Raw genomic sequence first — 22,526 nt, forward strand, 5'->3', positions numbered from 1 at the left:
TTCTTATAAAAAGTTAAAAAATTCAACTAAAATAACTTATTTCCAAAACAATCCATATTCCTAATATATAATAGAAGCTCGATGTAAACCTCAAACTTATTCAAACTTAACTTGGCTCAATCATGTCCATCCGAATCACAAAAATATAAAAAGCATCACATAAAAAATATCACGTAATCATTTATACATCTAATAATATTTTTAAAATAGTATATTTGCAATGTTGTCATATAACTACTTCTAAACTGAACATACCGTTAAAAGCCAGATAACTATTTAGAAATTTACACACACATCTAATTATATTAAAATAGTATATTTGCAATGTTGTCATATAACTACTAACTTCTTAACTGAACATACCACCAATGTAAAATTATCGAAACATAGATAATTAACTAACCTAGATAATTACTTGGAAACTTACCTTATGCTATGTTTGGTGGAAGAATTTGGAGAGGAATTTAGAAAAGGAAAGAAAAAAAAGTTTGTGAAACTATGTGAAATATAAATATATTTTTTTCATATTTTACCTACTTTTTCTATTTTTTTTTTTAAATTTCTCCTCAAATCCTTCAACCAAACACATCCTTCAACCAAATACAGTATTAATATATGCCTAAAAAGGGTAAACAGTTTAACACACTTTGCTACTTAAACAACTTGTATTAGGGTTGGTTTGGCAAAGGCTCATTGGGCTTTTTTGGCTCAATGAGCCATAAAAGACAGAATAGGCTCATGAACTACAACAGACAAAACATTCTATCTAACCCCATAATCATTACACTATTCTCTCACAAAAAAATCAAAAAAATCAAAAGCCCTTCCCAAACTATACTTTTAAACCCAAACTCATCTAATAAAAAAAAAAATCAAAAAAACCAAAAAGCCAACCAACTCCCAGACGGAGGCTAGTTTGCTCCAATACATACATACATATATGATATATTCCCGCCCAATTTAGCCCTAGCCAGCTATCAAATCACCAAAATAGCAATGGCGGAATCAAAATCATAGTGAATAACAATGACGACGAAGAAGAAGAAGAGAAAGCTTCTCAATTTTCGATTTGGAGTTGTCAATCGTTCGAATTTTCGAGTTTTCAAGTTCTCAATTTTGGGGGTTTTATGTTGTTGGGAGGCTCTGGTACTCTCTAGTTGTGTACATTGCCTGTGGATCAGGCAGAAAATCTCAGTGCAGTCTTTGGCGGTGGAGTGTCTGTGGAGCGAAGCGTTTGACAATGTCTCAATCGCCATTGACGTGGTCACGGAGTTCTGAGGAAGGTATTGCTACTACAACCGCCATTGCAATTGGTACAGACAAGAACAGCCAATTTGCTGTCAAATGGGCCGTGGATAATCTATTGAAGAAGAACTCTATTGTCATTCTTGTCCATGTCAAGACCCAATCATTGAAATACAGTAGGTACCTTGCTCTTTCATCATCACATTGAATCGAATCTATACAAAAAGAAAGAAAAAAAAAATTAAATCACGGTAATTGATGTGTTTCCCATGAAATCAAGGTGGGTTTTGTGTTTCAATTGGTATAAAAATCGTTTCATACTAAGAATATGCAAAACCCAAATTATGTTCTTATCAGTTGGTACATAATACATAAGGGAAAAGTCATTTAGATAATCTGATATTTTATATTTGATATTGAATCTATAAATTTTGAAAAAAGAATTTCTTTTTTGAAGAAATTAGAGAGTTGACCAAAAAAATCAAGTCGCCTGTCATCACAATCAGTGTAAATATATTCGGTATAAGAATAGTTTCATACTTTTGAGAATATGCAAAACTCAAATTATGTTGTCATCAGTTGGTACATAAAAAGGCCTTAGCATGGAATGCCCAAAAATGATTCACAGAAGGAAAAATTCATTTAGAATAATGTGAAAATATCGAATAAATTTGCAATACAGGTTAGGGATATTTGCTTGTGCCCTTCTTGTGCAATTGGGTATGAATGAATCTTCACTGGTGATTGTACTCCAATTGTGATTATCTGTTGTAGTTATTGGTACTGTTGTCAAATTTTTCATTGTCTTAGGTTAAAACTTGGTGTATTAATGTTGAAGGAGCTCATGGGTTTGAACCCGAGGGCAATGACTTTGTGCATATCTCAATTTGTGGATTAAAACTCAGCGTATTAACCATGAGGAGGGAGGTTATGGATAACCTGAGGACAATCATTTTGTGCATATTTATGCCAAAGGTTATGTCTGCACCCGATCTACTTCTCCTAGACCCTCGTCAAATGGAGATTAAACTGGACATACTTTCTTTTTACTTCCTTTCTTCGCAGATTGTTTTATTTGGTTTTGCAGAGGATGATGCCCCTAGAGGAGGCAATGCACCAACTGGAAATGAAATGCAACAGTTATTCCTTCCTTATCGTGGATTCTGTGCTCGCAAAGGGGTAATTCTATGAACCTAACTCCCTAATACGTCTATTAAATAGGCAACAAACTGCTACCTTTTTTCTCTTTTGAAATTGTTGAAGAGTTGCCAATCAAATTCATTTGGAGCAGGACTACACTATGTATGGCCTCTTAGAAATTAGTTTGATTGCATGTTAAATAGCAGGCTGAAGGTTTGAAAAAAATAAACAAAAGCTTTTAGTATCCTATAGAACAATAGAGGTGGCCAAATTTTCCACTAAAACCTGTAAATTTTAGCATTAATGTCAAACATATCCGCAAGGTTTGATTTCATACCCATGATAATTTCAGGTTCTAGCAAACGAGATGGTCCTCCACGATATTGACATTTCAAATGCGCTAGTTGATTTTATCCAGAACAACTCCATCAGCACTATGATCCTTGGTGCTTCCAGCCGCAGCTCTCTAACAAGGTGTCTGTCTGTCTCTCTCTCTCTCTCTCTCACACACACACACACACACACACACACACCATTTATGGGTACATGTCAATTCTTTTTCAAATGATTTTAGTAAACTAATGTCAACCTGTTGGTCAAATATTGCTGTGGGTAGTTATCATCCCTAACTTTTTGGGAGCAAATAATTCATGATCATCTTTTTGCATGTGTAAATTTTGGATTGCATCAGCATCAACTGCATTTCTTTATTAAGAGGTATAATAAGCTAACATATATCAAGCAACCTTTTCTGTCTACAACATTTGTTTTGTTACTCTGAGAAAACACTATGAATCCTAATGTGCAGTGTGTTGGTTCCTAGGTTGCTAGGTCTATAAACTGCCTGTAGGCTACTGGTACTCTTTAGGACTCATTAAGGAGGTTTGAGTTTTCAAAACTTCCCTTTCCTTTTTCCCTCTTACAGTACTATTTTTGTTGTTGCTACACAGGGCATTTAGAAATGTAGACGTGCCAACTAGTTTGTGCAAAATTGCACCAAACTTTTGTTCGGTGTATGTTATATCGAAAGGGAAAGTTCAGAGCATCAGGTCAGCCAGCCAACCTTCTATACCTGGTGGTGCAGTTAGTTCCAAGCGACCATCTCAAACACCATTTTCAGCAGATACCGCAGTGTCTGAAGATTTATGTCAGTAAGTCATAAAATTACATGTTTACTCTTTTGAAGTGTATGATAGTAACTAGAGAATGACACCAATACTGGCTACTCCAACTGTCCATGCTAATTCATGCAGCAAGGGAACTTTTGAAACAAATAATAAATGATGGTCTTTTGACACAAAATGAGAGTGAGGGGACTGACTTTTATGGCATTGGTTAAATAGCTATAACCGTCAAATGCTCCAATTCTTTCATATGTATCCAACTACTTCAATGATTTGAATCAGCAATAGAGCATAATGAAATTCTCGCTCCCTTTGATTGTCAATTATCATATTTGGTTTGATACTTTTAAATCCTCTGCTTTCTCAGCCTCGAGCCTCGAGACAAAGAAGTATGTCATTCAGACTCTAATGTTATGCCTTTTTAGTTTTCTCGTTTCATTTAGAGTAAGAAATTTAAAGAAAAATAAATAAATAAATAAAATCAAGATTATGGTTTGTAGTACTGAAACAAAAAGTCCACCGGCCAAATTTTAAACTAAAGTTCCTAAGTAATCTTTCCAGATTAGAACACTTAGGTTTCTCATTTTTCGATATTTACCTGCTATTACAGAAGTAATAGCTATAGGAGTTGGAAAAGTGGAGGCTCCAGCACAATGTCATTTGACAGGAACAATGATTTGATGCAGTTAACTTCATGTGACAAGCTCTCGACCTCGAACAGCATTGTGCCTTCACCTCAACATTCAACTAGCAGAATGATTTCTTCACTGCAACATCCAATGTGCAATCTTGATCTTTGGTTTCGCTCCAAAGGGAGTTCATCCAATCAAGATTCCGCTATAGACGTCAGTGATTTTTCAGGACCGCCTAGTTTTCAATCAACTGAAATGTCCTGTGAAAATTTGGACTATTCCCTCACATCAGATGTTTCCAGGACTTCTGGCTCTTCCCAAACTTCGGTAAGTTCAATACAGCAGAAATTCTGGGTACAAGATATAATTATTAATCAATGGGATCATAATTATGGATCATCTATCATGATTATCTGATTATAGCTTAATCAACAAATGGAGCACCGTAATTGAATGATCGTGATAAGTAGCCTGATATTATATTTAATTTGTTATGGGTGTGACTTAAATTTGACCCAAGGATGTCTTGTAGTTGGTACTCGCATTCAAATGCTACTCCTGCCACAGTTTCCAAAACCAAATATAAGACATTTTTCATAATTCTAATGTGTATTTCTTTAAATTAGTTTCAAGGAAAGAAAAATAGGTAGCACAATGGACTGATAAACTCATTGCATATGTATTTAAAACAAAATAGACTGAGGTATGTCCAAGCTAGAAAGTTCTGCAGTACTTTCTAGCTTTTAGTGCCTATTAAAGAACTTTGCTGTCACAGGGTGTCATTTCAGTGGCACCGAGCAAGCATCCATCCAATTCACGAGCAAGAAACATTAACTTAAAGCACCAATGAGGGTACTTCGTTCTCTTCATTTGATTGAAGGGATAAAACCCACAATTTTTCGACCCCAGTGGTCAATATGTTTCAGAGTTTGTAAAATACTAACACATATGTTAATTATGAAATTGCCTATGCTCTATGCTTTATTAGCTTTGTTTTCTTTTGCTGGTTGTCAATGAGAAGGCTGAAATTAAACACATTGTTGTGCACAAAAAAGATGAGGTCATGAGCTGTAGTCTTGCAAAGTTTTGTTATAGCAGACTGACTTGCATGCCTTCATTTGAATGACTATATTACAGAATGAACTAGAGGCTGAAATGAGGAGATTAAGAGATCAATTGAAGCAAATGATGGAGATGTACAATTCAGTTTGCAAAGAAACAATTTCTTCCAAAGAGAAGGTAAAAATCTTGACTTGAACTAGATTGATGTTTCCTATCTTCTACATGGAAGTTATCTCACAATAAGTCTTTCCAAATGTGACTACAAATCACTTGTGTTTCCCAGGCAAAGGAGATTGATGAATGGAAGCCAGAGGAGGAACGCAAGGTTCTGGAAGCAAAGCAAGCCCAAGAGGCTGCGATGGCTTTGGCCGAGATGGAAAAACAAAAAACCAAGGTTGCGATTGAAGCAGCACTGATGGCACAACGACTAGCAAAATATGAGATCCAGATGCGAAAGAATGCAGAGATGAAGGCCATACATGAGATAGGAGAGAGGAAGAAGGCTATGGACGCGTTGACTTGCTCTGAAATTCGGTATAGAAAGTACCCCATTGAAGAGATTGAAGTTGCAACAGACTACTTCTCCAATTCATTGAAGATTGGTGAAGGAGGATATGGACCTGTTTATAAAGCCTTTCTTGACCACACAGCTGTTGCCATTAAGGTTCTAAGGCCGGATATGTCACAAGGGAAAAAACAATTTCAACGAGAGGTATTGTATTCCTTGTTTCTGTTGCCAATTTGTAGATGTATACTCGGATCATGTAGAAAACTGTCCTGAACAAACACCATATATGAAGGTTGCAGCTTTAAATAAGCTAATTATGTCTGTGTGTCCAAGCACCAACTTAAGGATCTAACTTTCTGTAAGAATTTATGTATTATTAATTGATTGATGTATTACAAGATGTATTGTATTACAAATCAGAGTGGGTTATTATATAGGAGAGAGTTTGGGTAGTAGGTGAGGAGTAGGTGAGGGTGAATTGGTGGTAGGTGGAGTGTAGTAGGTGAGTGTGAATGGTAAATTCTAACAGCCCCCCGCAAACTCAAGGAGGATAGGAACTAACCAACTGGAGTTTGGAGAGAGTAACAAAACAAGAAAATATATAAAAATAAGAAAATACATAAAAATAAAAATAAAAAAGATAGGGGACACTGTATGGTCGTGTCAGACCGTTGGTGAAGACTCTGAAAGGTGGTGCCATAACGTGGTAGAGGACACTGGATGGGTGTGCCATAACGGTGTAGAGGACACTGGATGGTGGTGTCATAACGTTGTAGAGGACACTGGATGGCGGTGTCATAACGGTGTAGAGGACACTGGATGCTAACCGGAATCAAATGTCGGGACAGTTTATAGGGTCATGTCGGACCGTTGTAAAAGTGGCACCCTCAAAAGGCGTGCCCAATTTTATCAAAAGGCGTGCCATCAAAAGGCGTGCCCAATTTTATCAAAAGACGTGCCAGACATGATGGCGAGGCACGTGGGCGCCTTGGCTTGTGCGCCCGGTTGTCGGCTGGTGGCAAGAGGCGCGCGATGCGCGTGGCTGCCTCGGCTATAAGACAGAGGCTGAGGCTGAGGCAAAAAAAAACTGCGAGAGAAATTCTGAGAGAGATTGTGGAGAGAGATTCTGTAACACTCTGTTTTCTGAGAGAGAGTTCTGAGAGAGATACTGTGTAACACTCTGGTGCCTAGAAAATGGCTTCATCGTCTTCCCGCGGGCTGCTCACCCTCTTTCCCGACCTCAACGAGTCAACGAGAGAGAGAACTGGTGCGGTGGCACTGGAAACTCAACCAAGCGCCCCGGAGTTTGCTCCGTTGAACTTTCCGATGCGGGCTGTGGAGCAAAGAATGGCAGGGCAGTCAGATGTTGAAGCCAATCAATATACACTGAAGTCATGTGTGGAAACCATGACTGCGGTTACAAATTTGTCGAACCGGCTGCAGAGTAGAACAAATGAGGTGCAGCATTTGAACGGCCAACTGGCTCTGCTCCAGCGCATGTATAAGGATGCGCGAACAGAGATAAGCGTGCTGAAGGCGGAAAACAAGGAGCTGAAGCGGAAGGCCACGGTGATGTTCCGATTTGGAGGGCCGCCATATGCTGCTGTGGAGGAGCAGGGAGTAGTGATCGTGCCCAGTGGAGTGGGAAACACGGAGGCAACACCGTCAAGGGCCGCACAGGACGGAGGCAAGAAGAAGAGACCTGCAGCAGAGTAGAGAAGAAAAATCCCACGGTGGATGTGGGTGTTTGGTTTTGGTTTGTGTGTCTTGTTTTTTTTTTTTTTTTTTTTTTTTTTTTTTTTTTTTTTGTAAAATGGTGATCGGGGTGAGCCCCAACAGGAATAAAATGAGTGTGGTGTGCAGTTCTTCTTCTTCTGCTGTTTTTTTTTTTTTTTGTTTTTTTTTATGGGCAAAGAAAGAATAATGAAAACAAGGTTTCGTGACCCACGGTGTTGTGAAAACCGGCAATGGTTTTTTTTTTTTTTTTTTTTTTTTTTAAATAATAATAATAATAATAATAGAATATAGTATAATAGTGTGGGGGAACAAGCCCACGAGGAAAAGTAAGAACATTGAGATGCAAATCAAAAAAATATATATATATTATAGTATAATAAAAAAATAATAATAATAAATAAATAAATAAAGGAATAAAGTGAAAGGAGATAAGAACATGATGATGGCTTTGGTGGGTGGAGGCTGTGGGTGAATTGCAGAAGTGGACGTGGGTGCTGTAGTGAATATAGTATAATAGGCATATATTAAAATAAAAGAAATATTATAGTATAATAAAAAGGGAGATAATAGATATATATAAAAAAAAAGTGGGAAAGGGAATCAAGAAAGAAGAATGGGACACACACATGGACAGCCACGTCTTGGGACACACACATGGAGTAGTAGCTCCACCCGTAAAAGGCAAGCCGCGGAATGCCAAACTTGGATGCTGATTCAAGGGTCCAACCGAGGAAGCCATCAGATATGAGGCAGGTGACAGTGGGGAGAAACTCCAGAGCTTGTTCGAAGTCGGGTTGCATAAGTTTCGTGGCGTTGGCGAATGGCACGAAGAGGGACATGGAAGGGAGTTCATCGGTGCTCTCAACTTCGGCAGGTAATCCGTTGATGTTCTCCGGGAAAGGAAGGTCGACAATGGAGGCACCCGTGTCTGCAAGGGAAGCGGAGAAGAAAGGACGGTTTGCCATGGTGGTGAACATGGTGACGGTGGTCTGTTTCAGATGATGAAGTTGCATCTTGCAGGCATTGCAACTGACCCACAAGACGTCACTTCCAGTATCAATTCGCACATAAAATTCTCGCCGGAGAAATGGGACTTTCTGAGCGTCGGACGGGTGCTTGAGAGGCCGCTTCAGACCTAGAAATTTATGTCGGAACTCTGCCGGAGTAAGGTCGGAGAACTTTGTGACGCCGTGTACGGCGGAGGGGTCGAGAATCTGGAGGCGCTTGGCTCGGCGGAGGTTAGACTTGAAGACCACAAGTCTGTAATCGTGCTCCTCCTGCGTAGCATAGGACTTGCCGTACTTGGTCTTGAAGAGAGAGAAGTGCCGTGGAGAGGAGAGAGAAAGAGCCAGCATCTTGTTTGTTTGTCGGTTTTCGCCGGAAGAGAGAGAGAATTAGAAAATTTGGATTTGTCCGGCGGACGGCCAAGGCGAGGCTGCCGCCCGCCGGTGAAGCGGAAGCACTAAGGTCTTAACCTTGCTCTGATACCATGTAAGAATTTATGTATTATTAATTGATTGATGTATTACAAGATGTATTGTATTACAAATCAGAGTGGGTTATTATATAGGAGAGAGTTTGGGTAGTAGGTGAGGAGTAGGTGAGGGTGAATTGGTGGTAGGTGGAGTGTAGTAGGTGAGTGTGAATGGTAAATTCTAACACTTTCTATTATTGTTCTCACCATGCAGGTTGAGGTACTAAGCTACATAAGACATCCAAACATGGTTCTTCTTCTGGGTGCCTGCCCTGAGTATGGATGCCTTGTTTATGAACACATGGAAAATGGCAGCTTAGAAGACACGCTCTTCCGGAAAAACAACTCTCCTCCATTGCCATGGAAAACACGTTTCAGAATATCTGCTGAGGTCGCCACTGCTCTTCTTTTTCTTCACCGAACAAAGCCAGAGCCTCTAGTGCATCGAGACCTCAAACCCGCAAACATTCTTTTAAACCGAAACTATGTGAGCAAGATCAGCGACGTTGGTTTAGCCAGGTTGGTCCCACCATCTGTCGCTAATGGTGTCACTCAATATCAAATGACCGCAGCGGCTGGGACATTTTGTTACATCGATCCCGAGTACCAACAAACGGGGTTGTTGGGTGTGAAATCTGATGTATATTCATTGGGTGTTATATTGTTACAAATTATTACAGCAAGGCCTCCGATTGGTCTGTCCTACCATGTTGGCAAGGCAATTGAGAGAGGAACATTTTCGGAGATCCTTGATCCGATGGTGCCAGATTGGCCTTTTGAAGAGGCGTTGTCATTTGCTAAATTGGCTTTTCAATGTTGTGAGCTGAGGAGGAGAGACAGACCAGACCTTGGTTCGATCATATTACCTGAACTTCAGCGATTTAGCAATCTTGGTTTTGATAATGGAGCCGGTAACATAGGCGGGATCACATATGGAGCAACTTTTAATGATCCGTGTTTTCAAGTGAGATCACCATTTAGTGAGGTCAGTTACCATTCTGAAACTTCTATCTCTCAGTTTCTTATGTCTAAGCCTTGTCATTAATTCTATCTATTTGTTAACTGAGAAGTGAAGAAAAGCAGAAATTTATGGCAGTGAGTATAGGATTCTACATTATCTCCCCTTCTCTTGCATCTTCTTGGCAACCAAACGGATATAAGAATGCCTATACAAGAAAGCAACCCTGATACCATTTTTCAAATTTATTATTGTTAAAATTTGTGTTAAATATTAGTAGTACTAGTACTGATAGATGGTTACTTTACCATCTTTCATCTTCAAGTGGTATATTCTTTGTAATATTCATTTAAACCTAAAATCCTTTATTTTCGCCTGAGTTTGGCGGGGATGAAAATGGTGGAAAGTGAAGGAAAGGGCAAAAAAAAATATATTCCGAGTTTGTTTAAAATTTGTTCATAAAATGGTTACTTATGATTAGAATTCTAAAAATTTATCTTTCCTTGCAAACTTTTCATCCTAATCAAATGCATATGAGAAAATATATTTTGTTTTCCATTTCTTTTCTTTCACTTTCCTTTCTGCCTGTTTCACTTTCCACCATTTATTTCACTTTTCTAGGGCACGTAAGATATGAATAACCAACCCAGAACAGAAATATAGCAATGCCTCTGCAATCACAATCAGTTATTCTACCTAGATTAGCGAGAGAGCTATTTGTCAGGCACGGACATTCAATTCTATGTTTTGATATGCTTAACCAGGAAGCGAGGAGAAGAAATTGTATTCAGCAGATTGAAATTCAGGAAAGATCGGTGTTGAAAGAAGATGATTGCAGATCGAGTCCCGAACCAGATAGTGAAGTTTGAAACTAGTCGTGGAAAGGATCAAGACAGGTTTGGGAGGCACTTTGTCTAGTGAAATTGAACACTTCTTCCATCTTCATCTAATTGTCAGTTGAAGAAATTGAGGTTGTATTTGTATTTATGGATTTGCTAGCACTCATTCAAGGAAAAAATTATTAGGTGGTTTCGGGGGCACCACGTGACAATGCTCTCACCAAATGCCATGCCCCTGTTCTCCCAACACCCAACGCCAAATCGTGAGTCTTACTTCCTCTACCAATTGCAATGCTTTTGAGGCACCATCTGACCATGCTCCAAAACCACCAAATAACTTCTCCATTCAAGGTGTAGAATTTTAGAGCTAGATTTCAAGAATGGATGGTGAAGATTGTTATTTGAAATCTTCTCATGAATAATTTCACTTGTATGCAAATATTTAATCAAATTTGTCTCCTCTGTCTTTACATCATCTATTGCTTTTAGAATTACCAATTTGCATTAAAAAATTCCAAAAACCCTAGAAGAATAAAAGAAGAAATAAATGGATGAAAAGAATCTTGTAATTTATTTGGATAGTTTTATATATTAATTTTATTGACATAAACTAGTGGTTCGAAGATGAAGTTTTTTCATCAATTTTCATAACAACATTGAAACACCGAGTTTATATGGATAAAGAGGAGAGAAATTGTGAAATGGTTACAAATATAGAGAATAAATAAATTCTTAAAACTCGTATTTTGTTTTTTTATTAAAATGTGTTAATGTAAATTGTAAATAGTAAATCACCACTACCACCAACTCCACCTACCACCTCCACTACCACCTACCACCTCCACTTCACCCCCTACCACCTACACCTACACCTACTACCACCTTCTCTTCTATATATAGGAGTTGTAATACATAACAATACACATCAATCAATAATACAATTAACATACATCAATTAGATACATTATTCTCTCTGCATTTCTCTCTTTTTTACATTGAATTTAACATGGTATCAGAGCAAGGTTAAGAATTTAGTAATTCCACTTTACCGGCGGGCGGCAGCCTCGCCTTGGCCGTCCGCCGGACAAACCCAAATTTTCTACTCCTCTCTCGCTCTCTTCTTCCTCCTTCTCCTCTCCAGTTGTTCCATTCTCTGCAACACTGCTATTCTCAAACCCAACAACACGACGACCCATCATCATAACTCATCCTTCTCTCTCCATCTCTGCAATTCTCACCAAGAAAGGGAAAGAAGAAGACAAACAAACCCATGTGGAATCCTTACCCACACCCTTCAATTTCAAGGCCTACATGGCCGAAAGGGCCAATTCGGTGAACCTTTCAGTACCCAACAACACACAAAACACATCCCCAGATACTCTCTCTCTCTCTCTCTCTCCCTCTCTCTCTCTATATATATAATGGAAAAACATCAAAACCCAATGATGGCACCATCATCTCCAACACCAACGACCTTCGTCCAAGCAGACACCACCACTTTCAGAGAACTGGTCCAGAAGTTAACCGGCGCAACCGGTGACCCCGCGGACAAACTCCCTGTAACATTCCCCACAAGGCTTTCTTCCAGACCCTACAACCCAATCGACGCCACCGGCATTCGCCGGTCACCTTTCAAGCTCCAGGAGAGGAGGCACACCATGAGGAAGCTCGAGATCAAGCTCGGACTCACCTCTCTCCGTAACTCGTCCTCGCCGACGATTCAGAGCCCAGTCACTCCCCTCGGCTGTGACGCCGTGTTCTCCGCCGTCGCCGGCGGCGGAGGAGTCGATTCGCCGTCTTCGCCGGAGCTCTTCTCGGTGCTCCAACAGGTGAGGAAAACAATGGCGTTGTTCCAAAGCCACGAGCAGAAGAAAGAGGCGACCCACTTGGTTGAACTGGACGAGATGTTTCAGACATTCGATGAGTTGATTCAGAGAGCTTCTGAGCTTGTTTTTGGGACTACCCAGATTGAGAGGAGTGTTGATTTGGGTGACCCAGTTGGTGAAATCGGAAGAGAAGGTGTGATTGAGAAAAGGGTTTTTGGAGAATCGGTCTAACTTTTTTATTTTTTTATTACTATTATTATTATATCACATAATCCATGCACTCCTGTTCCTCTCCACTTTCTTTTCTTTTTTTTATATTTGTTTTTAATCCATCTTTTGCAAAGCCACCGAAAGTTTGCACACCCACCATCATTTTCTTTTATTTTATTTTACCCCATCATCCCCTACTTTTTTGCACATACTCATACTTCTTTTTATTTTTTAAACCAATCTTCTTTCTCGTTTTCATTCCCCCGATAATTTATATATTTTATTAACAACACCAAAAAAAAAAAAAAAAAAACACACCAAAACAAATCACACATTCTCATGTCCTTCCTACCATCCGAGTTTGCACAACCCATTTGTTTTATTCATATCAGGGGATCAACCTCGATCACAATTACAAAAAAAAAAAAAAAAAAAAAAACCACAAAACACAAAACACAAACTAACAACAACCCACACAAACACCCACCCACAGGCGGGATTTTTCTTCTCTACTCTGCAGCCGGTCTCTTCTTCTTGCCTCCGTCCTGGGTGGCCCTTGCCGGTGTTGCCTCCGTGTTTCCCACTCCACTAGGTATGATCACTACTCCCTGCTCCTCCACTGCAGCATATGGCGGACCTCCAAATCGGAACATCACGGTGGCCTTCCGCTTCAGCTCTTTATTTTTCGCCTTTAGCACACTTATCTCTGCTCGCGCATCCTTATACATGCGTTGGAGCAGAACCAGTTGGGCGTTTAACTGCTGCACCTCATTTGTCCTACTCTGCAGCCGGTTTGACAAGTTTGTAACCGCAGTCATGGTCTCCACACATGACTTCAAAGTATACTGATTGGCCTCCACATCCGACTGCACTGCCATTCTTTGCTCCACCGACCGCATCGGAAAGTTCAACGGAGCAAACCCAGCGGTGTTTGGTTGAGGTTCACTGGCCACCGCACCAGTTATCTCTCTTGTTGACTCGTTGAGGTCTGGAAAGAGAGTCAGCAGACCATGGGAAGACGAGGCCATTTTCTGGGCAACAAAGTGTTACAGAATATCTCTCGCAACAGAGTGTTACAGACACTCTCTCTCAGTACAACGAAGAGTTTTTCAGAGTTTTTTAGCGGGTTTTCTGCCTCAGCCTCAGCCTCCGCTTCGATTTATAAAGACCTTGACGAAGAGGCAGACACGCGCATCATGCGCCGCTCGGCGCTCGCCGACAACTTGGCACGCCTTTTGATGGCACGTCTTTTTATGAATTGGGCACGCCTTTTGATGGCACGCCTTTTGACAGATTGGGCACACCTTTCGAGGGCGCGACTTTTGAGGGCTCGATATATATATCCATGTATATCTTTTGGGCAGCCTATATACACACTCATACAGTGTCTTCTACACCGGTCAGCTTTATCAATTCCTTTTCAACCTCAAATAGGTTTCTATCTTCACACCTATTTGAGTTTGAGGGGGGGTTATACACAGTATCATGTTCAAGCCACCTCATGGCGCACTCCCTAAGTCGCCCCCTTGGTGCACCACCACAACTTGCTAACTCGGTCCGACATGACCCCATAAACTGTCTTCTACAACGGTCTGACACGACCACACAGTGTCTGCTACAACGGTCCGACATGACCCCATAAACTGTCTTCTACAACGGTCTGACACGACCACACAGTGTCTGCTACAACGGTCCGACATGACCCCATAAACTGTCTTCTACAACGGTCTGACACGACCACACAGTGTCTGCTACAACGGTCCGACATGACCCCATAAACTGTCTTCTACAACGGTCTGACACGACCACACAGTGTCTGCTACAACGGTCCGACATGACCCCGTAAACTGTCTGCTACAACGGTCCGACATGACCCCGTAAACTGTCCTGCTACAACGGTCCGACATGACCCCGTAAACTGTCTCGACATTGATTCCGGTTAGCTTCTACAACGGTCCGACATGACCCCGTAAACTGTCTGCTACAACGGTCCAACACGACCATACCGTGTCTCTACAACGGTCTGACACAACCATACAGTGTCTCCTATCCCATTTTTAATTTTATTTGTCAGCTTATTTTTCTGTTTTGTTAATCTCTCCAAACTCAAGTTGGCTAGTACCTATCCTCCTTGAGTTTGAGGGGGGCTGTTAATGTAAAATGTAAATTGTAAAATGTAAACTACCACCCACTCCACCTACCACCTCCACTACCACCCACTCCACCTACCACCTCCACTACCACCTTCACCTACTCCCAAATCCTCTCCTATATAAATCCTTGTAATATACACAATCAATCAATACACATCAATCAATAATACATCATTATTTAACAAAATGGATTAGATTTGATGAGAAATATAAGCGCATGAATACAAACTTGAAAAAAATTAGTAATGTCTCTACCATAAAAGTCCATTAGATCTGATCCTTCTAAAAATATCTCCAAGGGTGAGTTACTCCAGTTAAAAGTCAAATCCAGGAGGGTGTGGCAATTTGGTTGTGATTTGGCAATAAGTTTTTTAGTTGATTTTTTGATTTTTTTTTATAATTATTTTAGTTTAGTAAAACCTTGAGATATAAATGTTGAAGTCTCAAGTGCGATCGGACTCTCTCTAGGGAAACCTTCTAGGCTTGGGCATCGTATTTAGTATTAGGAGTGTAGATTTAAATTTCTATCAGTGTGCAAGTCTGCGACTTATCGCTACATGATTAAATGATTTTGCTGTGTAGTACTATTTAATGGTAACCTTTAAGATCTCTGATCCTTAAAGTCTAACCTCAGAGGTCACCCTCTGTGATTAAGTGTTTTTTTTTTTTTTTTTTTTGTGTGTATGTAATTGGAAGAGGAGGTTCATATTTTGGGGCAAATGTACACTTATTTGCATTAAAAATAGATAAATAAACAATTTTTTTTATTAGGCATCATAGTCTAAAAGGATCTAAAATGTTTTTAAAAAATCCAAAATCCAACAAAAGCTCATTAAAGATTTTTTTTTAAAAAAAAAATTAATAATTTTTTGTTTTGCTTTCATTGTACTCTTCAATTTTTCTTAATAAACTTTTAAGTTCCATTTTGTAGCTCGAATTTCGTTTACCCGAGTGGTTTGACTACCCAAAACAACGTCGTTTTGGGCAGTGTTTTTTTTTTTTTTTGTGGTCCTTTTCTCTCTACAAAAGAAGAAGAAGAAGAATGAGGAGGAGGAGGAAAGAAGAGGAAGTTGTGTGAGAGATTCATCCTGATTAAAAAAAAAACACCAAATCATCAACACTAACAACAAACAACACCAAGCTGATAAAAAAAAACAACAAACAACATTAAATCAGAGAGATTCATCCTTTGTTTTTTTGAAGATCAAAAATCAAATCTAAAAATCCAAAAATTAAACTCAAAAATCAAAGAGATTCAACCCAAAAATCAGAAATCAAAATCAACACATCATCATCATCATTATATACAGATCTGTACCCAAGCGGCGCCTATAGTGCTCCTTTCTCTCTCTCTTCTTCTTCTCTGTCCTCTCTTCTCTTTCTTCCTTCTCTATTTCAACAACATAAGAGGGAGGGGGGAATCTCAAAACGACATTGTTTTAGATATTCGAACTATTCGGGCCAACTTTTTCTCAAATTAAGGAGGATTATTGTAAAATTTTTAAGTTTACCTAATAATAACAAAAAAAAAACAATTATCAAACTGCTCTAGGTAGGTCATTAAAGTTTGTCACGTGTTACCTTGGTTCATTAATGGTGGCCTCTGTGACTCATAAAAGTGTGTGAAAAAAAAAAATACATTTTACTTTTGACATTTAAAGCATTAATTTCGAGTCGATTTACTTTTATCATTCACATATTTTGACACATTTTTAATATTTTAATTAGAATATATATTTATTTACTAAATTAATAAATATTAACACATAAAATAAAAAATTTACATTTAATTTTTTTTATTAAAAAATTACTTTTAATTTATTAGATTAGAAAAATTTGAAAAAAAATTAATATTTAGATCTTTTAAAATTAAACCGGTAAAACAATTTGGCAAAACACCCTTTGAATATTTTTGAGTAAATTACAAATATATTTCTTAAACTTTATTTAATGGGGCATTTATACACGAATCCTAAATTATAAACTTATATCCTATTAAGTTTTAATTAAGATTTTTTAGAATTTCAAGTTCTATTAATTTTTAATAGTCGGAATTATCCTTCAAATAATGGTTATTCATTATTTATAATTATCTATAAAATAAATAATGATTTGATATTTATTTTAATTTTCAAAACTTTAAAATATTAACTTTCAAGTTGAAAGAACTAAAAAAAAAAATTATGTGCATAAGCAAATATGTTTTTTTGAAAAAATTGAAAAAATGACTTTTTTTTGTGCAAAACTGAAAATTTTGTATCTATAAATGAGCATGATATTGGAACATTAATGTGAAAAATTGGGAAAAAAAACTTAAAAAATGAAAAATGTTCTCAGTTTTAAAAAGGAAAAAAGCTGATAATATTCACGATTTTATTAGATAGTTGAATCAAATCAATAAATAAAAAGATACAAATATTTAATCTCATGCTCTATTTTTTCATCAGTTAATGAAATAATTATATGAAATATTACTATGCAAAATTGATAATGTTATTAATTTTAAAAATTGAAAAAATTGATAATATTATCAGTTTTACTAAATAAGACTTATTGATTTAAAAACTTTTAAATAAGACCTGAACTACCATAAAATTCCTAAGTAGGACTTTTAAGTAATTAACTTTTATTTATAAAATATAAATTTCCCTTATGTGATTCTAGAAATTACACTTCAAATTTCATAACAATTAACTCATTTTATGCATAAATAATTAAGTCAATTAATAATTTTTAATAATATCAAAATTTTATTTTAATTAATAATTTAAGTAATTTTATTTTCGTGTAAGAAAACAGTTAAAAATTTTATTTTATTTTTATTTATAATTTTTTAAGGAAAAATTAGTCTAGGGTCCCTCTCCCACTTTTCGTAATAAAAGAGATCCACAAAATTATTTTTTGATGTCTAAGGTTCTTAAACATATATCAGAGAAATTTGACTCTGTCTCTCCTCTCTCTCTCTCCCTTTTCTCTGCTCCTCTACCCTCCTCTACGACCTCTTCCTCAACACCTTCTCTTCTGACTCCTCCCTCCGCTCCGCCACCGTCACAGACCTCCGCGCCGCCCGGATCTGCGACCCGGCCTGCCTCTCTGTAAATTTCTAATTGAAGAGCTGAACGCAGAGTTCGCCCGCGACACCTTCGATGGCAACCAAGTCTTAGAGCTCAGATACGAAGCTTACTTGCCAATGGCGATTCGCTGCACCAAATCCATCTGTTCATCGGCTTGTTCCTCTTGGAATCTCCACTCCATCGCCGTTGCTCACCGCCTCGGCCCCGTTCCAGTCGCCCACACCAGTGTCTTCAAAAGTAAAAATTGTTCGACTTGCGGCAGAAGTATGAGCATCATGTACTTTTGGCTACTGTTATATATATATATATATATTCTGTCATTGTTTGCGTGTGGTTTTAACTCTCTTCCAATTTATTGCTTTCCATTCCAAGTTTCTTATGCAACAGGTGGGTTTGGCTGAAAAAGAGAAAATACTATCATCTTCAGATTTGTATTGTGATATGGCATATTCATTGCCACACTTTTCGTTTACAACTCCAGAGACAACCACAGGTTAGTGTGTTTCCCCAGGGACTACGATCATTATTTTTTTCTACATAAAAACCAAGAAATAACCCATTTAGTAACCACTTGATTAGAATGCTATGAAATGTGGTGTGTCACTGTAAGAGTGACTAATGTTAACTGAATTAATTGTTAAGCTGAATTTCTCTAGGTTGAAACCAGAGAAATTCTCTGGTTTTTGAACTGAATTTTCTCTGGATTGGTCTAGAGATATTCTTTGGTTTTGAGTTGGAACCTGAAATGCTTAATTTATATAAATCCCATTGCATTTTTCCCCCCCTGTATTTATCTTTTTGATGTGTACAAAGTTGCCCATGATGTTAAAGCAGAGAAATTTGCCTCCATCTCTGGCATCTCAATCACAAAAATTGGAATTTCTCTGGATTGGAGGGGAATAATTTCTCTGGTTTGGGTTGGAGAAGGAGAATTTCTCTGGGTTAAGTGAATTTCTTTGGATTGAAGATGAGAATTTCTCTGAGTTAGAGAGGGAAATTTCTCTGAGTTGAAGTGAATTTCTCTGGAAAGTCCAGAGAAATGTGAGATTTTCTCTGGGAAAAATTTCTCAGGGCTGAAATTTCTCCGGACTGAAATTTCTCTCGATCAATGTTGAGGGACCTTAGACATTATGAAAATATTAGATATCCTTTATACTATAAAGTTTTAATACCAGAGACCTTAAAAAAAAAAATCTCATTTTTTAAACCAAACAATTTGTGTTTGGTAACGTTGACGTTTTCAGTTTATATTTATAAAAATTTTATAAACTGCTTTTTGCTTATTTTTAGAAAAATATAAACTACAAACGCGTTTAGTAATTATCAAAATGTTTAAAATATAAAAAAAAAGTGAGAAATGACAAGTGGTAGCAAGTGGCGGCGGAAGATAATGTGGAAAGTGGTGACGGGTGGGTGGTGGTGACGGGTGGGTGGTGGTGGTGGTGATTGTAGCGGGTGGTGGGTGGTTGTGGCAGGTGAGTGGCGGATGGCGGTTGGTTATGGATGGGTGATGGTGGCGGGTGGTGGTGGTGGATGGGAGGATGACAGTAGCGGGTAATGAATGGTAGCGAGTGAGTGGTGGTGGCGGGTGGTGGGTGGTGGGTGGTGGTGGTGGCAGGTGGGTGGTAGGTGGTGATGGTGGGTGGGTGACGGTGGCAAATGGGTGGTGGTGGTAGCAGTAGCGGATGGTGGGTGGTGGTGGCAGGTGGGTGGTTGTGGTAGCAGTAGCGGGTGGTGGGTGGTAGTGGCAGGTGGGTGGCGGATGGCGGGTTGTGGTGGTGTGGTGATGGTGGGTGGTGGCGGCGGGTGGGTGACAGGTGGCAGATGGTGGTAGGTGGTGGCAGGTGGTGGGTAGTAGCGGGTGGATGACAGGTGGGTGGTGGGTGGTGGTGGTGGTGAGTGGGTAGTGGGTGGTGGTGGCGGTTGGGTGGCGAGTGGTGGTTGCTGGTGGGTGGTGGTGAGTGGTGGTGGCAGGTGGTGGTGGGGGGTGGTGGCGGAAGACGGTGGTGGAAAATGGTGGCAGGTGGTGGCTAATGTTGGGTGGTAAAAAAAAAAAAAAACTCAAAACAGAAATATATTTTTTGTGTTTTTATTTTTTGGCCAAATTAATAAACTGAGATCACTGATTTATAAATAAAAAATTTTACCAAATAAGTTTTTATTTGAATTTTTTAATTTTTTATAAATATAAATAGAAAATTGAAAACGTAAGTGTTACCAAACGACATATTTGTATTTCAACAATGATTCATCCCCCCTTTTCCCCGCACCCCCTTTGACCCCCTCTCTCTCATTGGTTACAATTTCTTTTTCTTTTTCTTTTTTTTTCTGCTCCTCCAATCATCACCCGCCACGTGACAAAGGGGGGGTGAGGGGGTCCCAAGCATAATTCTTTGTATTTAAAAAAAAGCTGTATATTTATAATTTACCCAATATTTTTGGAGATGCTTTTACTTTCGACACGACGTCGCATTCATTGCAAATATCAAACCGGCACCACCTAACTTAACCCTAAACCCGGTCCGATTTTTCTGCGAATCGCAAACTCGGCGTCGACTTTACTCTCTCTCTCTCTCCCCCGCTCTTCATTCGAGAACGAGACCAAAAGCTCAAAACCCCCCAAAACCCTAACCCTAACCCTAACCCTAAACCATGGCGTACAATACAAACCCTTCGAATCCCAACGAAGACCACAATCGTCGACTCTACAACCCTTACCAAGACCTCCAACTCCCAATCCAAACCCTGTACAAGCTCCCAACCTCGCCGGAGTTTCTCTTCTCCGAAGAATCCCTCTCTCAACGCCGGTCTTGGGGCGAAAACCTAACCTACTACACCGGAATCGGATACCTATCGGGGTCTCTCGCCGGCGCCGGAAAAGGACTCGTAGAGGGAATCAAGGCGTCGGAGAATGGTGATTCGGTGAAGCTGAAGGTGAATCGGATGTTGAACGGGTCGGGTCATGCGGGTCGGAGGTTGGGGAGTCGGGCAGGGGTGATGGGGTTGTTGTATGCGGGGATGGAGAGTGGGATGGTGGCGATTAGGGATAGGGATGATGGGGTGAATTGTGTGGTGGCGGGCTTGGGGACTGGGGCGGTTTATAGGGCGGCCGCGGGGGTGAGGTCGGCGGCGGTGGCGGCGGCGATTGGTGGTGTGGTGGTGGGGATGGCGGTGGCGGGGAAGCAGCTTGTGAAGAGATATGTTCCGATTTGAAAGGGCTTGTTTGGTTTGTTAGCTTTAAACTTATTGAATTTTATGCTTTCTAATAGATCTATTTTTCTTTAGTTTGTTTGGGATGAATAATTTTTTAATTTTATTATATCAGTAGAAAAGTTTATATTTTGCCATGGAAAATTTTAGGTTGCATTTAGTAAAACTTTCTAAATATGATTTGAGAGAAAAGTAGTATTTTGAGTCTGTGAGTTTTGAAATTATAATTTGAGTGTGAAAAATTTGTTTGATAAAAAAGTTTTGAAAAGAGTTTTGAATTGAGTGAAGAATTTTTAATGTGACATATGATATTTGATACAAAAACTTACAATTCATAACTAAACATACAATTCAAAATTCTATTAAAACACATAATTTTTTTTAAAAAAATTTGAAAAATATTTTTTTTGAATATATAAAAATTAACATATGTCAATTGTAAAAATAAAATAAAATTTTTGTATTATTCTGATCAACCGGCCGAACGACCGGTGGGACATCCATTGGGACGACCAGCTAGGCTAAATTTCAAAAAAATAAATTTTGAAAATTGCGTCTTTGTGTGAGTTTTTTGCAGAATTTTCTAAATATTATGAAAATATACTTTGAACATCTTATCCAAATATCATATTAAAATGTGGGGTAGAATCATAGTTCGAAAATCGTTCCAAACACAGCCTTACAATCTCTTGTCAAAGAAATATATATTTTTTAGTAATTAATTATTGTCTCGTTAATTTCTGATGATGAGTAAAAATTGTCTTTTTTGCGTGTACCAAAAAAAAAAAAAAAAAAAAAAAAACTGTCTTTTTTGGGGTGTAGGGAATTCTGTAAATTGTTCTTGAGGTTAATTTTGCTGGTATTAGTTGTGAGTTGCTTTTTTTAATTTTTAATTTTATTTTTAATACCTCTCTTATGTTATTTAATATTTCTTAGGGGTGAAAAAATAATGTAATGAACTGCTAGCTAGGAGTGCGAAAATAGTTCATGACCCATGGGCGGCTTGAAGCCTACCAGTGGCCTGAGGTGGGCTCGGCCTGTTTGGGTTCAGGCCTGAGCCCTTGGGTCTGGGCTATCATTTTGAAGCCTGGGCCAGCCCATGGGCTCGGACGGTTTGGCTCGGCCTGGCCTAGCCCGTGGGCTGCCTGAGGCCCAGTGTTTTTTTTTTTTTTTGTGAAAAATAATAAAATTTTGGTAGAAAAAATTAAAAAAACAAAAAAAATGGTCAGGCCCAGGTCTACTGGGCCATCCTGCCGAAGGCCCAAATACCCTTGGGCTTAAATTTTTGAATAAATTATCAATAGATCCTAATAGTTAGACTTAATTCCTATCAA

The 22,526-nt window shown here is 38.8% G+C and overlaps 3 protein-coding genes across 7 annotated transcripts; all 3 read left to right on the plus strand.

Annotated features, from left to right (window-relative positions):
• The first annotated feature begins 913 nt into the window (after positions 1 to 913).
• Positions 914 to 11,194, plus strand: LOC114275565 (U-box domain-containing protein 35). 5 transcript variants are annotated; one of them, XM_028217637.2, is made up of 10 exons: positions 977 to 1,421; positions 2,084 to 2,220; positions 2,333 to 2,424; positions 2,738 to 2,859; positions 3,336 to 3,536; positions 4,120 to 4,468; positions 5,279 to 5,380; positions 5,487 to 5,915; positions 9,137 to 9,907; positions 10,645 to 11,194. In XM_028217637.2, exons 3-10 carry the CDS (start codon positions 2,377 to 2,379, stop codon positions 10,747 to 10,749), a joined length of 2,127 nt encoding a protein of 708 aa, XP_028073438.2. In that variant the 5' UTR covers positions 977 to 1,421; positions 2,084 to 2,220; positions 2,333 to 2,376; the 3' UTR covers positions 10,750 to 11,194. The 5 variants fall into 5 exon arrangements, with proteins under 5 accessions (XP_028073420.2, XP_028073438.2, XP_082765045.1 ...); XM_082908918.1 differs by having other exon boundaries at positions 1,102 to 1,421; positions 2,311 to 2,424; XM_028217619.2 differs by lacking the exon at positions 2,084 to 2,220 and having other exon boundaries at positions 914 to 1,421.
• A 581-nt stretch (positions 11,195 to 11,775) lies between these two features.
• On the plus strand, positions 11,776 to 12,839 carry LOC145813471 (uncharacterized). Its single transcript, XM_082908920.1, has one exon. The coding sequence runs from the start codon at positions 12,141 to 12,143 to the stop codon at positions 12,774 to 12,776; it is 636 nt and encodes a 211-aa protein (XP_082765046.1). The 5' UTR covers positions 11,776 to 12,140; the 3' UTR covers positions 12,777 to 12,839.
• A 7,565-nt stretch (positions 12,840 to 20,404) lies between these two features.
• On the plus strand, positions 20,405 to 21,336 carry LOC114275385 (mitochondrial import inner membrane translocase subunit TIM23-1). The gene has a single exon (XM_028217410.2). It carries the CDS (start codon positions 20,635 to 20,637, stop codon positions 21,193 to 21,195), a length of 561 nt encoding a protein of 186 aa, XP_028073211.1. The 5' UTR covers positions 20,405 to 20,634; the 3' UTR covers positions 21,196 to 21,336.
• Positions 21,337 to 22,526: the final 1,190 nt, after the last annotated feature.

This window comes from Camellia sinensis, chromosome 15 (assembly GCF_055761805.1).
Source record: "Camellia sinensis isolate YWXY chromosome 15, ASM5576180v1, whole genome shotgun sequence".
Classification (NCBI taxonomy): Eukaryota; Viridiplantae; Streptophyta; class Magnoliopsida; order Ericales; family Theaceae; genus Camellia; species Camellia sinensis.